Source organism: Octodon degus, unplaced genomic scaffold (assembly GCF_000260255.1).
Source record: "Octodon degus isolate 3935 unplaced genomic scaffold, OctDeg1.0 scaffold00010, whole genome shotgun sequence".
Lineage (NCBI taxonomy): Eukaryota > Metazoa > Chordata > Mammalia > Rodentia > Octodontidae > Octodon > Octodon degus.
In genome coordinates, this window is record NW_004524586.1 from 2,811,937 (window position 1) to 2,831,331 (window position 19,395).

General features: G+C 45.3%; 1 protein-coding gene across 1 annotated transcript in view; it reads right to left on the bottom strand.

Annotated features, from left to right (window-relative positions):
- The window catches only part of Sorbs1 (sorbin and SH3 domain containing 1), a 261,970-nt gene that overhangs the window by 65,888 nt on the left and 176,687 nt on the right, over positions 1-19,395 (bottom strand). The window contains exons 13-16 of the mRNA XM_023709032.1: positions 9,765-9,812; positions 9,410-9,539; positions 7,368-7,482; positions 1,791-1,874 (exon numbers count right to left, since the gene is read on the bottom strand). Of these exons, the coding sequence (XP_023564800.1) occupies positions 1,791-1,874; positions 7,368-7,482; positions 9,410-9,539; positions 9,765-9,812 (377 nt within the window). The remainder of the gene's footprint in view (positions 1-1,790; positions 1,875-7,367; positions 7,483-9,409; positions 9,540-9,764; positions 9,813-19,395) is intronic.

Consider the following 19,395-nt stretch of genomic DNA (forward strand, 5'->3'; position numbering starts at 1 on the left):
CTGTGTTCTCAATATACGTTTGAGGCAGCTGTGTGGTCAATCGTTTCCTAAAGAAACACTGTTGATTTACCAGGCTCCTCTCTCGTACTCTATTTAGCACGGAATGGGACCAAAAGACTGTTTATCATTGACAGAAACTGTTCCTTTTTTTTTTTTTTTTTTTTTTGCGGTACCAGGGATTTAACTCAGGACCCTGCGTTTGCCAGACAAGCGCTTAGTCTACTGAGCTGTCTCCCTGGCCCAACAAAAACTGTTTCTGATGACAGATTTAGGGGGGAAAAAAAAATCACAGTTAGTTTGAAAATTTTTTCAGAATTTTTCCTAAAATATAATATTTCAGATAAAATTAATGCAGTTATCTGGCAAACAAGATGGCTACAAACTTGTGGATTCTAAAACGGCTTTGAAAATCAATGCCATGGACTCTTTATTAAACCTAATTTAAATAGAATTTACTGTGTTGCTAGATGCTTTTGCCTTCCTTGAGAAAAATGTGTTATTGTTGTTAAATACACCAATCAAGCCATGGAGTGGGAGACAGCTACAGTATGTCAGAAGGCTTTTGTGCTATAACGCAATGGGTTTTGAGAAAGAGAAGGAAAACAAAGTCACTGTTCAATATTTGCACGTGAAAAAGTCTGCCTGAGGTACCTTCACGTCTAAATGGTGAACGGCAGAGAAAAAAGGGAGGGAAGCGAAAGAAATAGGTGCGCCCCAAAGCAGAGGGGGAGGGGAGCGCTTAGGCCGAACTGGGTGCGTTCCTCCTCACTGCGCCTAGGTGGCGCTCTCCATCAAGGAGCGCTCAGGCGCTGCCTCTAGACTGTCCTGATCTGAAGAGAAACCCTCATTTCTGCAAGCAGGTTGCGCGGTGCTGCGAAACCGAACGTTTCTTTCACTCAGCCACCAAGTTATTTCCTGTCTTCAGATGAAACTATCATCTGCAACTGTAATAATTCAAACACTGGGCTCAATAGTTAGCATTTCATACAAGTTTCTAATGTCTTATTTTCATATACTTATTGTCTCCATTTAAATTCTGCTTGCAGTTGTAATAACTAAAGACTTTAAGTTGAGTAAAGTTTTAATGCCAGGGCCATCTTGGGGGGAAGGATGAGCTCCATTCTCCTATCTGCTGCTCCTTTGGTCAAAGAAAAAGGTCCTTGCAGTGTTAGAGTCCATTATCCCCAATGCCAACTCAGCGATATTACAGGGCAGCTGCAGAGCATTTGCCTGAACTAACCTTCATTGCAGACTTTGAAAAATATTACCCTAACTCATAGCAATGGTTCCCTGGAAGTTGCCTGTAGCGGGGCTGCACTTGTGGGTTACGTCTGCATAAAGAGGCCCCTTTTGGCCTGCTGTTGCCTCACGTATGTGCTCTCTGAGGCAGGAACCATGCTGGTTCTTCAGTGTGAAATGCATTTTCCTCCTTGTCTTGAGCATCCCATAAAGTCTCTGGTCAAGGTGGTGAACCAATGCCCAAGTTAATGCCATCCACAAGATCCGAGGTACTTGCTGTCAGTGGTGTGGGGAGGGGTGCCCAGGAGACATAATGACTTAGTTGTGTTCTCTGAGAGACTCTGCTAAGATGTACTTCCAGAACTCACTCTTTTCCTGGTGAAGGAAAGCTCACAGAGTGCAGGGAGAAGAGACAGTCCTGCTCTTGGCCACCATCACGACCCCTCCCCGGTTCCTGAATTCCTTACACATAGATCTGACTCTTTAGCAGGAACAATGCAGCAACAGCATTACTTAAAAAGGCGTATAACCACTGAAGCTATTAAACTTACCGGTTTCCCAAACTCCAATTCCGAAAAGAATTTATACCAAGGTTCATTCTTTAAATCTATCTCTTCTGGGCTTATATCCCGACTCTATAGGGGTTGGTGATAGGGAAATGGAAGAAAGAGAAGGATAACATTATGAGAAGATTACACAGGAACAGGCCAGTAGAGATGCAGCGGTTTCCAGGAGTACACAGCAGCTGCAGCAGCAGCAGCAGCAGCAGCAGCAGCAGTTGTCCATTCTTACTGACATCAGCCGCAACAGGAATGGTCGGCTGTGTAAAACAGGGAAACGGGGACAGCATGAGAGTCGTTCTCAGTCCTACAGCAGAGGCAGATGGACTGGAGACAGAGGACTCTGTGCCGCACCGCAGCTGCTCAGGGGTCCAAAATCTGAATATGGGTCCAAAAGCGTTCCTTAGTGACTTCAAGTATGGTGGGAAAAAAGAAATCCCTTATTTCCTCTTACAAAGAACTCTTAGTTACTGGTGAGCACACCAAACACTTAGCGTCTATGCCAGTTAAGCAGAGCAAACGGTTTTCCACGGGCTAGTATAGCTTTAGTACCTCTGTGCAAGGCGACCTTCACATTTTCAAAATGAACACAGATACTGACACCTTATAAAGCCAACTGGTTAATACTGCATCTTTAATGGCACGTGGACAGGTGAGAAACCACGTCTTGTACACAGTAAAGGAAAAGGTGATGTAAGGAAAAACAGAAGACACAAGTGAAAAAGCACTTTAAACAAGTATCCAAGGGGATGAGCACAGACAGGCTGCGTTTTGTGTTCTCACAAATGTTAAAGAACTGAGAAAAATTAAGGGACGGAGAAGCTGGACAAGACATAACAGAATGGGGAGAAGAAAACTGCTGGGTTATGTTACAAAAATAAGTTATATTTCTCACTTTAAAGAACTCTAAGAGTTATCACACATACACTTCCATGTTATTTAATATTTAATCAAATATGTACAAACTTCTGACACCTTACTATGGGAACAGCTTTTTAGAAATAATTAGTTGAGAAGCGAATATCTGGAAATGAAATCAGATTCTCCCCTTCACAAATGCTAGCTATGTTCATACCAGATGAAAGCGGTCAGGGCTCATATATGTATATGTGTCAAAAAATCTTTTTTCTTTTTTTTTTTGGGGGGGGGCACAGGGGATTGAACTCAGGACCTTGCACTTGCCAGGTAAGCACCTATTCTACTGAGCTATCTCCCCAGCCCCAAAAATCTTTGATAATAAAAAGAAAGCTATGTGATCATCTATAACAACCTAAAATGTAAAATGCATCTATTTCTCATGAAGATCGAAAGCATCATGTAAGAAATTCCACTTTCTGGCCAACCCTGGAAGGCCTGTGCAGAAGAGGGCGCTGAGCCTTCAGCAGACTGCACCACAAAGCAGCTCCTCCTGGCTTGTTTGACGTTCCCAGTGCTTTTGCAACCTGTAGAAAAAGCCGCAGCCTACCTCCATGGCATCTATCAGCCTCCAAGATCCCAAGGAGAACCTGTGTTTTGCCCTGACTTAACTGTTACAGGCAGAGGACAGTATGGATACACTGCAGATAACTTTTAACCGAAATTAAACTAAGACAAAATCAGAAGCATTGGTGTGTTCTACTGAACCTGATAAATCTGTTTCAAATGTCCATGGGGACCTAGGTAGGGCCTTGATCTTTAAGTGGAAGACACCCTCCCTGAAGGTAAACAGGTTCTGTATTTATTCCGTGAAATGAGGCACACTAAGAACAAAGACACAACCATTGGAGAAACACAGTGTAGCGCTGGGACCTTCTAGATCCTAACATGATGGAGTTTCACGAAACCTACTGCATGTTTATTTTTATAAAGAGTATTTATAAACTATTTCATGGGAATCAGCTATGCTTTAAAAAAAAAATTAAAATGTACCAACTTTTTTGGGAAACTCCCTGAAAGTTTTGGGACTTACAGTCTTGAAGGGATTAACCCATTTTATTCTCAAATGCTGTGTGCTACTATTTATTGACGAAGCTGATGATGCGTCAAGAGTGGAATCAGGAAGTACGTGAGATGACTTGAGTCTGGAGCTTCGGATCCAAAGGCCTGCCTTCGTTAGGCTGCCCAGAAATAAGGCCAAAGGCCCTGCCACACGGAACGACCACCTGCATTTGGGCTGTCAGATACAACTCAGATGGGGGCCCAGAAGGGGCACAGAGCAGCAGAAAATGTCCTTCTGGCTGTGGAAAAGGAGCCCTGTTCCCATGGCCGGCCAATTCCATGACTCTAGGCTACGTTCTTTGCTCCTGCAGGCAACTGTTTTCCCAGCTTGGTAAAATCCTTGGAAAGGATTGCTGCTTTAACGGGAGCCAGAAATCGGCGCAATTGTAACTGACTGTTGTATGTTTATTTGCATAAAACCTCATAATAGTTGTTAGGGCTGCTTGTTTTCCAATGGTACTGGACATTGGACACTGGGCCTGCATACTGAGCTACATCTCCAACCGCCACCACCACCACTGCCACCACCACCACTGCCTTTCTGAGACAGGTTTTCACCAAGTCACTGAAGTGGACAGGCTGGGCTCAGACTTGCAGTCCTTCTGCCTCACACTCTCAGAGTGCTGGGATTCCAGGCCTCAGCTACCAGGCCCACCTTGTCCACAGTCCTTGTATCCACATTATCACACCTGGCTGTCTCGCTTAGTCATTTCACTGTGATTGGCAGGCCAGATAATGTGTTTATTTATGGATGAAAACACTGACATGCACAAAAGTCAAGAGACTTGCCCCAAGATGTTTGACAGTCAGAACTGGAAGAGAAGGCAGATCTCCCAACTCCTGTTCCAGATTTTGTACCTGTGTTCTATTCTACTCCTCCTATCCCCATGATAGGACACGGCCTCACTGAGTTTGCAGATCACCCCAAGGCAAAGCAGGTGACTCCCATCAAACGCTAGCAAGGAAGACAGTGATGGTGAACTGGGAAGAAACCTAACGGTTAGTCCCTCACGCTGCACTCTCAAATACACCACACCTGCGATTACTGACGCACCTACGCAACAAGGAGCCCAACTTCTAACCCAGGGCTTGGCATGCAAAAGGTCATCTCTCCATACATGTCTGTCGAACGAAGCTTGTATCATGTTCAGTGAGGGACTTCAAAATATAAAGAAACAAAGCTTGAAAAAGGCCATCTCTGATGAAGCAGGCACCAACCAAAAGATGCCCAAGGCTGAAGAAGAGACAATGGATTTTTACTACGGTAAAAGGGGCCAAGCCACATGTAGACCCTCATGAGCGGAGTATAACAGATGGCGAGATGATCAAAGTTGTAAACCTACAGGGAATGCTGACGGCACTCGTGTGATGAGGCCTGAGGGGGCAGGCTGCGTTCTAACAGTCTAGCGCTCCGACCATCAACCCTGCTAGAAACGCACACATGTGCTTCTGAAGTCCTCACCTCGGTTGACAGGGTAAAGTAGACATGAGCACTGTGAATGGAAAAGAAAAGTGTGTTTTCCCAAAAGAAGATGCACGTCTAAAAGCTACTTAGGTTCTACACCTGTCACTAACCTGTGTAGTTGGCCAGAGTTAGCACACACCCAGATGTGTGAGGGAGCGGAGATGCGGCTTCCGGCAAGCCAGACCGCGGGTGCCAAAGGCAAGGCTCAGCCACTGAAGCGCATTTCAATGTTTTTATTCATGTGATAAAAACAGTAGGAAAACATTAAATGTAGAAGATGAATTCATCCACCGTGAAGGGCAGACTCAAAAGATTGAGAGTCAACTAAAATTCTTCACTAAAATTAAAAATTTCCCTTTGAAAGAATAGATCTGAATTGAGTGAAAAGCTGTCAACTGAACTATTGGTTGGAGGGGCTCCTCCCTGGTTAGCCTCTGGTGCTCAGAGTCACAGACACTCAGTGTCACAGACGGGCCTCTGGCTGGCCCGAGAGAGGAGTTCATGTGTAGAAACCCTTACGGGGTTTGCTGTCAAGCCTACAGTCGCCACCGCTCCCCAGAGAGCCCCAGTGGACAACGATACCAAAAACTACGGCATGGAAGGTACTTGGAATATTATAATACCAATGAAGAAAACAAAATTCTGCTATTGTTTCCCAGTTTGTTAAATGTGTTCATTACTAAGAAAAAAATGGAAACAAAGAAGGAACTAATAAAGAGACGGTCTTCAGTCTATGACTCTACTGCCTTGACAGACTATGACTGGTCATGCAGTATCGCCAAAAAAAAGCATCCAGAGTCCCCAGAGTCCCTGAAATCGTTTAAATGTATGAACATGTGATGGTGGGCTCCAGGCTGGGTGTTTGTTAGGAATTCACCTGGAGAGCAGGACTTTGTTCCCAGGGACCCCTGGACGGAAGGCTACTTTCTATGTTCATTACCAGGAACTATCTGGTAGGCAAAGGGGGAGCCGAGGAAGGAGCCTGTAACGCGCACAACTGCTGGAACAGCAACTCCAAAAGCACCTGTGAACTGCTGACCTTTTCTCCTATTTGAAATTACTTATCCTTCTGTGCTTTTAAAGATGTCACATTTTTATTTTAGCAAAAGTTCAATCAATTATTCCGTAAAAACATGCAGAGCAAAAGGGGTTGAGGGAAATTAATCTGAACCCACAGTTCCAAGGCCCGGTTATTCTGCGCTCGGTGTGAAAATGGCATGTAATAAAAATCAGTTCCCAGCACAGTCGTTCCACCCTGCTGTCACGGCTGGGGCTCTGCAGAATCCTCAGAATTCTGAGCCAGGTTTTCTAATGAAAGGTAAATAAATGGAAGCATAATTGGCAGATATGGGAGAAATCCATTTGTAAAAGGTCTTCCCATTTCAGCAAGGAGGCCATTTCTGCAGGGTGGCCTCCTTTTTTTTTTTTTTTTTTTTTTGCGGTACCAGGGATCAAACCCAGGACCTTGCACCTGCCAGGCAGGCACCTTTGCCCCTGAGCTACATCCCCATCCCACCTATGTCTACACAGGCCATTTTCCCACTATTCATCGATTGGAGATATGAACTTGTTAGGGAACCAAAAACTAGATGAATAGGAAATTGGTCCTCAACCTTACAGCTACCAAAGAAAGAAGACCCAAAGACACGCCCTAGTGGCCTAGGCTTTCCCCCAAGATATGACATCCTATTAATTATTTAGCTTTTACTGACACTGTAGTAACTTCTACAAAATTTATGTGTGAGATAAATTGTGAGAATCACTTTTTAAAAATCCTGACTTCATTCCAGTTAACAATAAGCCTGATACAATAATGGTTAGTTTCTTGTTTTCAAAAGCCAGCAGCAAAATCAATCTGTATGTGAGTATAAAAATTTAAATTAGTTAAAAACCATGCATGAAAGGACCAACAGAGGCACAATAAGAGAATTCTTTCAAAGCAGGCTCTCAAGACTTATTTTATGAACACCTGCAAAAATGAAAAGAATAAAAACACGTCTTCTTTTCATCATCTTCTAAACAAAGCAAGGCTATCTCGTGGTGGGAAGACCATAACCCAACTGCACTGCGCACCCAGATTAAAGAACACAGGCAGGGGAAACAGAGGACTTTAATATGCACATTACCATCTTTTCGTTGTTCAGGACGGAAGACCTGCCCGGCTGATATTCATAAATGCTTTTGGGCTCTGCCCGGTATTTCCTGGTATCCACTTTCTTATCTGGGGGCTCCCAGTCGTTTCTGCAGAAAGAAAATCTTGTTAGGGCTATTTACATAAAAACCGACCTCGGCTTCTCCCATGGCCTGACTCTGGTTGGCTGTAGTCTAATCAAGGGATGTTTATATCCAGAGCATGAAAATTAAATCAAGGGTGAACCACTTAGTTGTGCTAGTGTGCTTCCCAAAGCAACCAACTAAATTTCCTTCTTCAGTTCACACAGGATTGAGGTATCCTGTGCGCAAACGACACCTCAGAAAGTAGAGAAGAGGAGAAGCAGCAGCAGGTCCTGAGCTGGCCAACTAGGGTTCAGATCCCTGCTGCACTGCCTGCGTGGCAGGCGAGCTTAATGAAGCACTTTACCTCCTGCAACCTCAGTTTCCACATGTGAAAAGTGGAGGATGCTTTACAGATAAAATGACACAGTACGTGTAAGTCACTGAGGTGACCGCCAGGCTCTGGGCACCTATTCAATCAACACTGCTATTACTGTAGCCATCCATGTTCTTCCCCGTTCCATATCCAGCCTGCTACCCAACAGTCTCAGCCTTTGACCCAGATTCCTTTTTTTTTTTTTTTTTTTGGTATTGGAAATCAAACTGAGGACCTCGTGTCTGCCAGGCACGCATTTATACTGCTGAGCTATCTCCCCAGCACTGACCCAGATTCTTAAGCTGACATCCAGAAATGGGTTTCAGAAGATGAATGCTTGGAAATTTTCTGCAAAAACTGTTGTTCGTGTACATTACTGAACTTTGCACTGGCTGTATTTCAATTCTGAGGTGACGCTAAAAATTTCTTGAAGGCAGGACCATGGCTTCCAGGCTCACATTCTTGTGCAACACATGGTTACTCAACTGGTATAAAACATGCCCTTAAGTTCCTAATGAATGTGCCTGTAAGTGATTTACGAGCGCATCCAACCTTCCATTTGAATTAGTTGCCACACTTCTAGGTAGATGCCACTGCGGTATGCGTGGAGCCTTCTGGAAGCCTACTCAGGGGAAAGCTGGATGTACACCTAAGGAAACGGTCCCATCTGGCCAAGTCCTCTGTGTGTAGATACTGGCTGGGGGTGGAGAATGCATGGGACATCAGTCCAGATAATGCGATCCTGTTGTTCCATTGGACATTTTTAGAGAAAATAATGCAATAAAAGAAAACTGGGTTGTCCTGTATAAGCATTAAGAAATAAATAGTATCATTAGAAAAAGTTCACACATTATGCCTCAATAATACATGGTGTGTAAGTAAATTGGCATTAAGAAATGTAGCTTTATTTAGATTACAATCTTTGCTATGAATACGTGTAAACACAGCTTTAGTAGGTGCAGAGAGTAGGGAAACCCATGACAAGTCTTGTAGCTGAGTTTTCTTGTGGAAAGGTCAAAATTGATGATGATAATTGCAGTTAACATTAATTAAGCCCACACAGTGAGCTAGGCATACTAGGAATGTTAACGTGCAGCCTCTAATTTTACTTGTACAACATTCCCAACAAGAAGCCAGCTATTACTGTCCCAAATTTACAGTCTCTAAGGACACTGAGACCCAAACAGAAGAAATCACTGCTGATAGGTGACAGAGCAGACTCAAATTCCAAGTTTCCAATGAAAGAGGATCCTGGGTGTCAGTAACTGTTGACAAGGTTGGGACTGGCGAGACAGCTCAGCAGACTAAGCGCCTGCTTAGGCAAGAGTAGGGACCTGGGTTCGGCCCCCAGTCCCACATGCCAAGCCGGCCCCGCCCCCGGGGCACACTGAGCAGGCCACTGAGACCTGGTGTGGTGGCCCACGCCTGTAATCCCAGCGCTGGGGAGGTTGAAAACAGGAGGATCACCATGAGTCCAAGCTGCGTAGTGAGACCCTGTACCAAATACATAAATGAAAAAAGACAAAAAGCTGCCGAGGCACAGCTGGCAATGGCGAACACAGACCGAGAAGGACCCACCTTTCTGGGCTGGACTTTAGTGAGGAAGAACGGGCGGGGAGGGGGAGTGTGGCGGATCTCTTCACCACCTTCTCACCATCGATGTAGCTCATCTCACTTTTTGAGCGAGGCACAGAAAGAGGAGATTTTGCTGGAGAAAAAAAAATACATACAAAGGACTTTTTTTTTTTTTTGCGGAACTGTAGATTGAACTCAGGCTCTTGCATATGCCAGGGAAGCGCTTATTCTACTGAGCCATCTCCCTGGCCCCACAAAGGACTTTTTAAAAAACCAATGAAAACTAAAGCCAAAAGCAACCTTCCCTCATCCATCACCTTGCCTTCCTCCCCCACATCCAGGAAACGCAGTCACTTACTGTCTTCAGAAAAGGAGTATCGGGGAGAGTACAGATCTGAATCGTCATCTAGTGAACAAAGAAGAATATAATTAGGCAAAGTGTGCACGTTCCCCATTGCCAGTCTTGCACCGATCGAGACATACCAGGAAACCCAGTGGAAAAAGGAAGAATCAAACACCAGAAGCTGTAGACCACCGCAGACCACGAGGGGGAGGCTTAGTAAGCTTTGCGGAGCTCACCTAACCCAATAGTTCCTGCAGTTTAGGCAGGACATTCCTCGTGCTTGGGGGACGGCTGCTGCTTCTCACTGGGAAACAAATGGAGTGAAACATGGAATGTCTTCCCCGAGGGCAACTCCAGCTCCGAGGCTGGGATGCAGAGCCCCTAGCTCTGTTGAGTGGGGTGGGAGCAGAGATGGCCCCGGTGGCACGTGCCCAGTCGCTGGTGCTGCCTGCTGAGCCCCACAGAGAACCCACAGGCCTCATTCTGGGGCTTTTGGGGACCGCTAGTGTTGGGTGACTTGGAGGTCACGGTTGCTAGCTACCCTCCTTGGCTTTGACCTGCTTTAGAGGTTATATTTCCAGATTCAGCAGCACTAATAAAATGATTTTATAGCCATAGGAAGAGACTGAGAAAATCTGCCTAAAATTCATTTTGATACCCCCTTAACCTGGCTTCCCAAGTGGGCGATGCGTTACACTATCTGCTCCGCAAAGAGACCGCTTGGGGCAAGTGTCCAGTTGTGACTCTGGAGCAAGTCAGACTGGCAGGGCTTTCTGTGGTATGCCAAGGCTTTCTGGTAAAGAATTACCCACCCCTAAGCAAGCTCAGCACGGGGGCTCTAAACCTGGCTGGAGGGAGACAAGATCCGAAACCCTCACAGAAGTGGCTGTATTTTTTAAGCTAAAAAACAATCAGACAATAGTCATAAGAACACGTCTGTACTGGATCTACTCTAAAAAGGCAGACTATTTAGTCACTCGATCCTTGACAATCCTTCTACAGCATTATGCTGGGGAAAATCTAAAAGAGCCAGGCTTTCCCAATATACACTCTCTTTCTGCTCCAAATCCAAAACTGAGCTTATGGAATGAAGACCAATACTTCATGCCTGTAATCCCAGTGGTTGGGAGTCTGAAAACAAAATTACTGCGAGTCCAATCTGTATAGTGAGACCCTGTACTAAATACATTAAAAAAAAAAAAAAACTGCAACAATTTCAGTGAAGCACAGAACCCAATCAGCAAAGACAAGTCCAAAACTCTACTGCGCCATGTAAGTGACAAAACGTTAATCAGCTCCTTGTTTCTATGCAAATCATGTTTAATTTCAGAGCAGAAAAGGCCAGGGTGTTTTATGAAACATAAAGCTAATTTGCTACTATGATAAGTAAAGTGGGGCTCAGAGACGGCCTCTCTTGCTCCCCTTTCACGATCAGGCAATGCACACGCAGTGCACGCTGGGTCAGCCACAGCGATGGTCGGGCTTTAGGTGCCAAGGCACCTCCGTACCGCCCTCCTCCTTCTGATCCTTCCTTTTAGCTTTAAGGATAAGAATAAGATAAAATCAATGCTGGGCAGGGCTTGGGATTCTTTACCAACACAGTTAAGCCTTTTCACAATTATAAATTAAATGTGCAAGTTTATTCACATTAATTTATGGAAATAGTGCCCGGGAAAGATAAAATGGGATCCAGAAATGCATTTTTGTAAAGACCATTCTATAGAATTTTGTGTTGCTGGTTTTTGTTACTATTGTGGCTGTTGTTTTTAAACAACACTACTGATTATTACATTTATAAAATGCCATGATTTTTTTTTAAAAAACTAAAAATTAACTTTGATTGCAGATGTTTGATTAGAAAAAAATGGTGATTATTCCAAATGAAAAGTGAGCTTAGTTCAAAATCAATACATTACTGTTTTAAATCCAGTGTAGTATTTTAGCTTAAAACCTTGTACCTCTCTGAATCAAGGAAAAATTAGCCCATCAGGATGTGTGTCGCAGGTGAAGCTTAATTCATAACAGTTAGTTGGTTCATGAAGCAAAAAGCTATCAAGGATAAGAATTTTAAAAATATATAAATTCTAAACTTAAATACTCCTTAGAGGGGCTGGTGAGATGGTTCAGGGGTCTCAAGCACCTACTTAGAACAAGCTTAGCAAAGCACAGGGACCACGGGTCAATCCCCCAGCACCACATGCCAGCCAGCCCCGCCCCCTGGTGGGCTGAGCTGGCCACACACACACACACACACACACACCCCACAAATAAATACATAAAATTTTAAAAAAATACTCCTTAGAGTTTTCTACTGGGGAATTTTAGAAGAGTCATTAGAAGACAATGAAAAACAGTTTTTAGAAATGGAAAAACAGCCCTACTAGAGTTTCACAGTTTACATGCTTTGAAAATCAGAAGGAGTGCAAAAGCCAGAGAAGAGACCACAGCGGGGCTGTGTGAATGGACGCTCTGGAAGCCATTTTTTAATCTTGTGTAGGCAGAAAAAGAAGTACCAATGACCCATGCCTAACCAGGGCAGGGCCCAGGGACAGACTCTCAGGGCCTGACGACCTACCGCAGAGCTCGGCTCGGGCCCTCTAAGAGCAAAATGAAGCTCAGAGCTCTCAGCTCACCAACTCCAGCAGCTAGAACAAGTTGCAGGAAATGTTAATTCTCTTAATTTTTGATGTCTGTCTTGCAAATGTAATGAAATTTATCTCACCCATGAATACACAGCAGCAGCAGCTCTCGTTGTTCAGTGCCCCTGTCCTTAATAACAGCTGCAAACTTACTAACAGCATGGCACCCAAACTTTGTAAGAACTGAAGGAAATAAACACCTCATCTTACAAATAAGGAAATCAAGGCCCAGGGAGAGTTAGAAGGCTTGCCCTCAGCCACACAATGAGAAGGACACACATCAGGAATGGGCTCAAGACATCTCTGGCTCCATTTCCCCTGCTGCTCTCAGCACTGTGACAGGAACTACTGCTTTCTTTCACCCTAGTTTCACCAGAGAAGAGAAACACTATCCCATTATTATTTTACAGAAGAAGGAGACAGTGGTGTCAGCCTAAACCTCGAGTGCACAGTGGACCTAGCCACTCTAGACCCTGATGACTTCAGTCTGCATCATCCTACCGTGTGTGACGCTTAGGTACGTCTTCTGAGTTTACTCTCCAGACTCTAGTTCTCCTACTGGTCTCCTGCAACAATGGGTAACAAGTCACTTCGCCACAGCTGTCACTTGCTGGTTTTTCAAGCTTCTCCTGGTAAGCTACAACTGCACTGGAGCACAGAGGTAAGCGGTGAAAGCACCAAGGAACGGGGAACTTGAGCATAAGGAACACTCAGTTGATTTCTAATCAGGAGGCTAGCTGAGAGAGACTAACTCTAGCTGACATATAATTAGTAAAGCACTTCTCAAGTTGCCTATGAGCTACATCAGAGAGCCCACCCTCACTTCTCCAAGGGTTCTTTATGCGAGGCCACAGCAGGCTCGGTCTGCCTGGACCCTGGGACCCCTGCCCACAGCAGAGCCGCCTGCCGTCTGCGCTCCTCACAGCACCAGCCGCAGACATCGAACCTCGGCCACTTCCAACGCTAGAGAATCCGAGAGGTCTGGACACCTGCAGGACTCGGACAGGGTGAGCAACTCACTGCGGGCCCGACCGGCCCCTTCGGGGCTCTATGTTCACACTCCAGTGCCTTCCCACTGGCGTCAGGAAGAAGCACCAGTGGCTCAATTTGGGGACAGTGAAGGCCCTGAAACTGCCAGGGACCACAAAGTTGACTGTTCAACCACAGTAACTGTGACCGAGCCTCTAAGTGGCTCTTGGTCGGCTGTGGGTTTTGTTGCTATTGTTTGTATGTTCAGAATTCATAAAAATCATGAAGGTAATGAGTTGAAAATCACTGTTCTATTTATGCTACATAACTGACCCAAATAGGATGGTAAAAAAGTTAGCATTTGTACGGCCACTGCCTAGCTCATTTGATTTCCATTCTACGCACTTCTTAGGTCTCCAAATCTTAAAAATTATTTTTTCTACTATTAATTGCTCTTTTGATGCCGGGGACTGGGTCCAGCATCTCGGCGGATGCTGAACACAGTCTACCACTGAGCTACAGCTTTAGCCCTTTCCCTTTTGTTTTTTGGTCTCAGGGGTGTCAGTTTATTGCCCCGGTGGTCTCTTGGACCCTGGTGCTCAACAGATCCTTCAGCCTCAGACTCCCAAGCAGCTGGGGCTACAGGCTTGGGCCACCAGTCAGCTGTATTTTTAGCATAATCTTTTTCAACGTTCAGCATAATTCTCAGGTTTTACTCTAAGCATTTAGGGAGAATGAGGAAAAAAGACAGACAGTCTACAACCCTAAAACAAAACAGTCAAAGGAAAAGATAGACAGACGCAGCAAAGGGCACACAGGCTCGGACAGGAGGGGGAAAGTAAGCAAAGGAGGGGAGGAGCGCAAGAATGCCAGGAAGCCTGGGAGCTGGGGCAAGTGAGCAAGTCGCCTTTCAACAAAGCCAATTCGCCTTTAACTTAATTAAAAATTTTAAGGAATGAAAAAAAAAAAAAAAAAAGACCAGGATAGGCTGTAGAATAGCTGCAAAAGACATATTCAAAAAAATAAAATAAAAAATAGAATTTTGAGGATGAGAAGAGGTGGCTCAGAAAAAGTCAGAAGAGACAGTCCAGGAGGACTCAAGGGCTGGAAAGAGACTTACCATTCTCTCCTATCGGTCTCCTGGATCCTGAAGGTGGAAAGGAAATGGCTGTTCCCTTTCTTAGCTACCCTACGGACTGAAGACATCTGGGCAGCTTTCAGAAGGAGGGCAAAGGTGACTATGTACCCTGCTTGGCCCCTCCTCTGGGCAGTGCTACGCAAGGTTTGAGGCAGGAGACACAAATCTGGGCCAAGCTTGTTCACAATAGAATGATTTGCTTGAACTCAAGCAAAATAAAGCTATTCTTAGGAATCTTGCAAGGCTAATAGACGGTTATTTTAACTTAACTATAGAAATCCAGCCTCCTAAATGCCTGTGTTAGTGCAAGCTCAGCTAGGAATGAGGAAAACCCAGGATGGGACAGACCAGTGGAACACCACACCCTGGCCATGCCCAGAAGTGGTGTCTTGAGTGACAGGGAAAGGTGGTCTCTAGAACTTCCCTCTGCCTCGAGTCTTTCACTCTGATGCGGTCCAATGGGTCCTCTCAGGCCACGGACCACCCAGCACCCTATCAGCTCCCTGGTTTTGCTCCATGTGCTGAGGCATCATGTGAAAAACAAGTTTTCTTGCAATCAAATGTGCCAAATGAGCCAATATCATTTAGACACATTTAGAGCAGAAAGACTCGTACTTTTTAACCTAATCCTACAGCCCAATTCCCCAATTTGTATCTGGCCAAATGTCTTCAGTTCTTTAGGGGCTGGGGAAGGGCAGTACTCTCCTCTCTAGAAGTTTTTTTTTTTTTTCTTTTCAAAGTTTTATTGATAAACATATAGCAATGAGACAGTTTCAAATCAAAAAAATGGCAGAAGTGGTTTTTTTTTTTTTTTTTTTTTTTTTTTTGCTCCGAATGCCTTCAAGGCATGACTGGCTGTCTTGTGTTGTGGGGATCGAACCACAGCAACCTGAGCCTGACTGCTTTGTTGAAGCAGCCACTTAAAGAACTGAGCTAAGGGGCAGGCCCCCTCTCTAGAAGTTTTTAATCATGCCCATTCACACCATTCACTCAGGACCTTTTCTAACTTCATGCTCCCGGACACTGCCAAGAGACACCTGCAGCCCGAGGCGGGGCTGACTTGGGAGATCAGACGTCTGCAGCGAGGTGTCAGTCTTTGGAAGAAGGGGACAACCAAAACCACACACTGTATGAGGAGAGGAGGACTCAGCAGAGCAGTACAGCGAAGAAAGGAAAACTCACATTTGGTGGCCCCAGAGACCTGGCCGAAGCCCGGGTCTACCACCTACTGTGTGATCTCGCACACACCACTCAATCCCCCTGAGCCTCGCATTCTTCACTGATGATACGAACACTTTCCTCAGGAGACGGCTGGCAGTGTAGAAAGGTGACAGCCACAGTGATGCACGGCGCGTAGCCGTGCACTGTATAGGAAAGGCTCACAGATGGCCGTCACAGCGATGGCGGCATCATTACCATCAACAGGATCGTGGCAGTGAGCCCTGGAGCTGCAGCCGTGAGGCCCTATCCTTAAATGAGAAGGCAGGGAGGGAAGGAGGCTGCGCTTCTGAAGCGGCTTCTGCACGGCCCGCCTTTCTGCACCCTGACTTATGAAACAAAGGATAAAAAATTACAACACAGGGCAGCCTCCATGATCATAAAATGATTAGAAAAGATTGCTCCTTGCTGGAATTTACAGAGGTTTATTTTTGTAAGTATAGCTTCAACCACATCTATTAAGACATGACCGTTCTATTTGTCTTCAGAGGTCCGGCTAGGAATTCGCCCGTCCACTCTACCTGGGGGTGGGGGCCGGGGAAGGAATGTTAAGCCAGCGTAAACAAGCTTGCACATGGCCCTGGCTATCTGAAGGGAATCAGCTTGGAGATATTTCGAAGGATCTTTTCTAAATTCTATTAACAACCAGAAGTTAGACAGAGGCCGCAGCCCCCAGGCTTTAGTAGGGCTATTAGAGATAATTCTAGTTCCAGACTCCGCATTAAGCAAAATAAAACAATTGTGGCACCAGTTTCTCCCCCAAAGACAGACTCTGAACTTCCAAGGCCTCCGGCTTCTTAGTGAAGCTGTCTACTCCTCAATGCACGTTAAAGTTAATGGGCAGAACGTCTGCTAAGTATCAATATGCCTTTAATACCTTTCTCTAAAAGACATAAAATCTTTCCTTTACCAAAAAGGGTGTGCACAGAGTGCGACGTGGTGGCGCATGCCCACAATCACGGCGCTCTGAGAGGCTCAGGCAGGAGGACAGCAAGTTTAAGCCCAGGCTGGGCAACTTAATGACTTAGGCCCTGTCTCCAAAAAAAGAAAACAACTGGGTCACAGCTCAGTGCAAAGCTCTGGGTTCAGCATCACAATACAAGAAGCCTGGGCAGGACACGCAGCTCGAGGTCCCCTCGCAGGAGCAGCACCACAGAAGGGTACAGAGGTTCCGTCAGAGCCCACCGACAACATCAAAATCCCAAGCCAGAGACCCAGAAATCCAGGAGCTTGTGAAACTTAAAAGAGAAAAAAGTAAAACCCCAACAGTTTTTTTCCCCCTAATTATCCATCTCCAATATTTCCCTCATTTGTAAAAAAGCCTTTGCCTAACTGAACACAAGAGTGATCTATGCCTGGATATGTCATCAGACGGGGGCGTGAGATGGAATCTATTCTATTTTTAAAGATCTCTAGGGAAGACAACTTCTTAGAAACTTGTGCTAAAGTATAATCTGCTTTGTTAGTATGAATTTTTTATGTTCAACCTAATTTTTTACTTTTTATTCATTAGGGTCATTTCTCCTTTTTTGGTCTTTGAAAATAAAAACATGCAGTAAGCTCTGCTTTTAAAATATAGGTGACAAATTGCCATGTCATTTCTTACTGTTTATGCCTCTAGGAAAAATAATGCTAGTTCCCTCTTGTGTCAAACTTGAGTTGTGCAAGAGCAGCGCTGTTGCCAGCCAGGACTGCTGGGCGCGGTGGCCGAGCCACGGCAGCTCTGGGAGGCCAAGACATCCTGTCTTGAGACCCACAGCCACGCTGACAAAGGACACCACAGAGTGCTGCCTGAGACAGGTCTGACGCCATCTTCCAGCTGATGGAAGCCACCTTCCCTCTCCACAGGATTTCCCCACGAGGGCCTGCCTCTGCCAGCGTCCATGGGACACGGCACCTTCCACGCCCTCTATGTCCTTCTACTCACTCTACCGTGGAGCCCAACTTATGAGCAGTTTGGGTTCATATGTCCAGATAAAGCACAAAACAACTATTGCAATTAGTCAAAACTACCCTAGGAAAACTTTCTTCCTCACCAAATTCAGCTGTTTCTTCAGCAATGTTTTTGGCTCAAGTTGGTATGCCCGAGAAAGACTAGATATTCTTGTCAGTAGTGAAGAAGTCACAACTAAGTTATCAGCTTGTAGTTTTCTAAGTCTGGGTTTGTTCAGTAGACTTTTTATTCAAATTAGGTCCCAGCTATGAAAAGGTTTGAAACCCCTGACCAGAATATATGAGATAGATCAAAAACAGACAGCGGGATTTGAACTAATCTGGGATCTAAGCCCTCTCATTGCCCCATCTCACACAAGATAACGGATTGGACCAGCAATGGTCCAGTGACTCACTTCACCGATGGCAAGAGCGTGTGTACGAAGGCCGGCTGAGCGGATGAGAGAAGAGGAGCACTGACGGGGACACACTGGGGTTCTGAGAGAGAGCTCTTGGTCTGTGGACCCAAGCCTTCACTCATTACATTCCCAAAGCATTACTGGGCACCTCCTATGCGGCAGCACGGGTGGGGCGTATGCTTGCCAGCTGCTGCCCTTATATAGGGTACGGTATGCTGATGTGGTCTTGCCCAACTCTTGCCAGATGTGAATTTCCGAGGGCAGAGGACACATCACCCTATTTATGGCACTGTCCTCGTGTCCCAGGAGGGCGAACCAAGCGCTCCGCACTACTGAGTGACGGGTGGACTACTCAGCCTCTGATCCCAGAACACTAAACAGTGTTTCCTTCTGTACTCCTCCATGCCCTTTTCTCTGGGTGACTCAACCAAAGATCAGACAAGCTCCACGACAGTGACCACTTTCAAGAGCTGATATCTAACTTATCAGAAGGCTTCACTAACACCTGGACTTTCTGCCTCAGAAAAAAATCTGCTCAATAGAGATGCGGTATTTACCTAAGGCCAGCTGATAAACAGAAGTCCTAGCCAGCTCTGTGCATAGGAAATAGGGTCATGCTCTGTCAAAATGGAGATACTCGCTCTTCTCTCAAGGAGAGCTGCTCCAGGGGCCCTCCACAGGTAGTTACCCAGCCAGTGACCCCACTTACAAACTACTCAGTGTTTTCCCTATTTCTGGCAATCCACGTGCCCCAAGTAATAATAGAGTTGGTAAAATATAAAAGGTCAGTTTGTTTGAGACAATATACAATGGCCATAACAGATAAAACGGATTAAACCTCACATTTAAGAGATATTTGCTAATAGACCTACAAAAGGTTCTAACTCAACTTTTTCATAATTATCCTGTTGTGATTGTTTGACTTGTTTCTTTGGCTTTGTCTCCTTCAGACTCAAAACTATATGTCTACCCAAGAGAAAAATGCCTGTCATCTATCGAGGGCCTTTAGATAAAACCTCTGAAAAATATATCTGACTGCCAGTCAACAACAACGACCCATTTCAGCGTGAAGAAGCCAGAGCGGTCTTTGCCCATATTTCCCTTCACGGCAGTTCAGGTTACTTCTTCAGGGGGGGAATACTGTAGGCAGGCGAGTTAGATAAAAATATTATAGGCAGTCAGACAGGGCCAGGCCCTCAAAGGAGACAACACAGAAGATGAGAAGCCTTACAACTGTAGGAGGGGCAGATGCTCCTGCTGTGAACCAGACCTAAAGACCTAAAGGCCAAACAAATGCTAAACAAGTAGCACCTGGGATTGATATTCTAAAT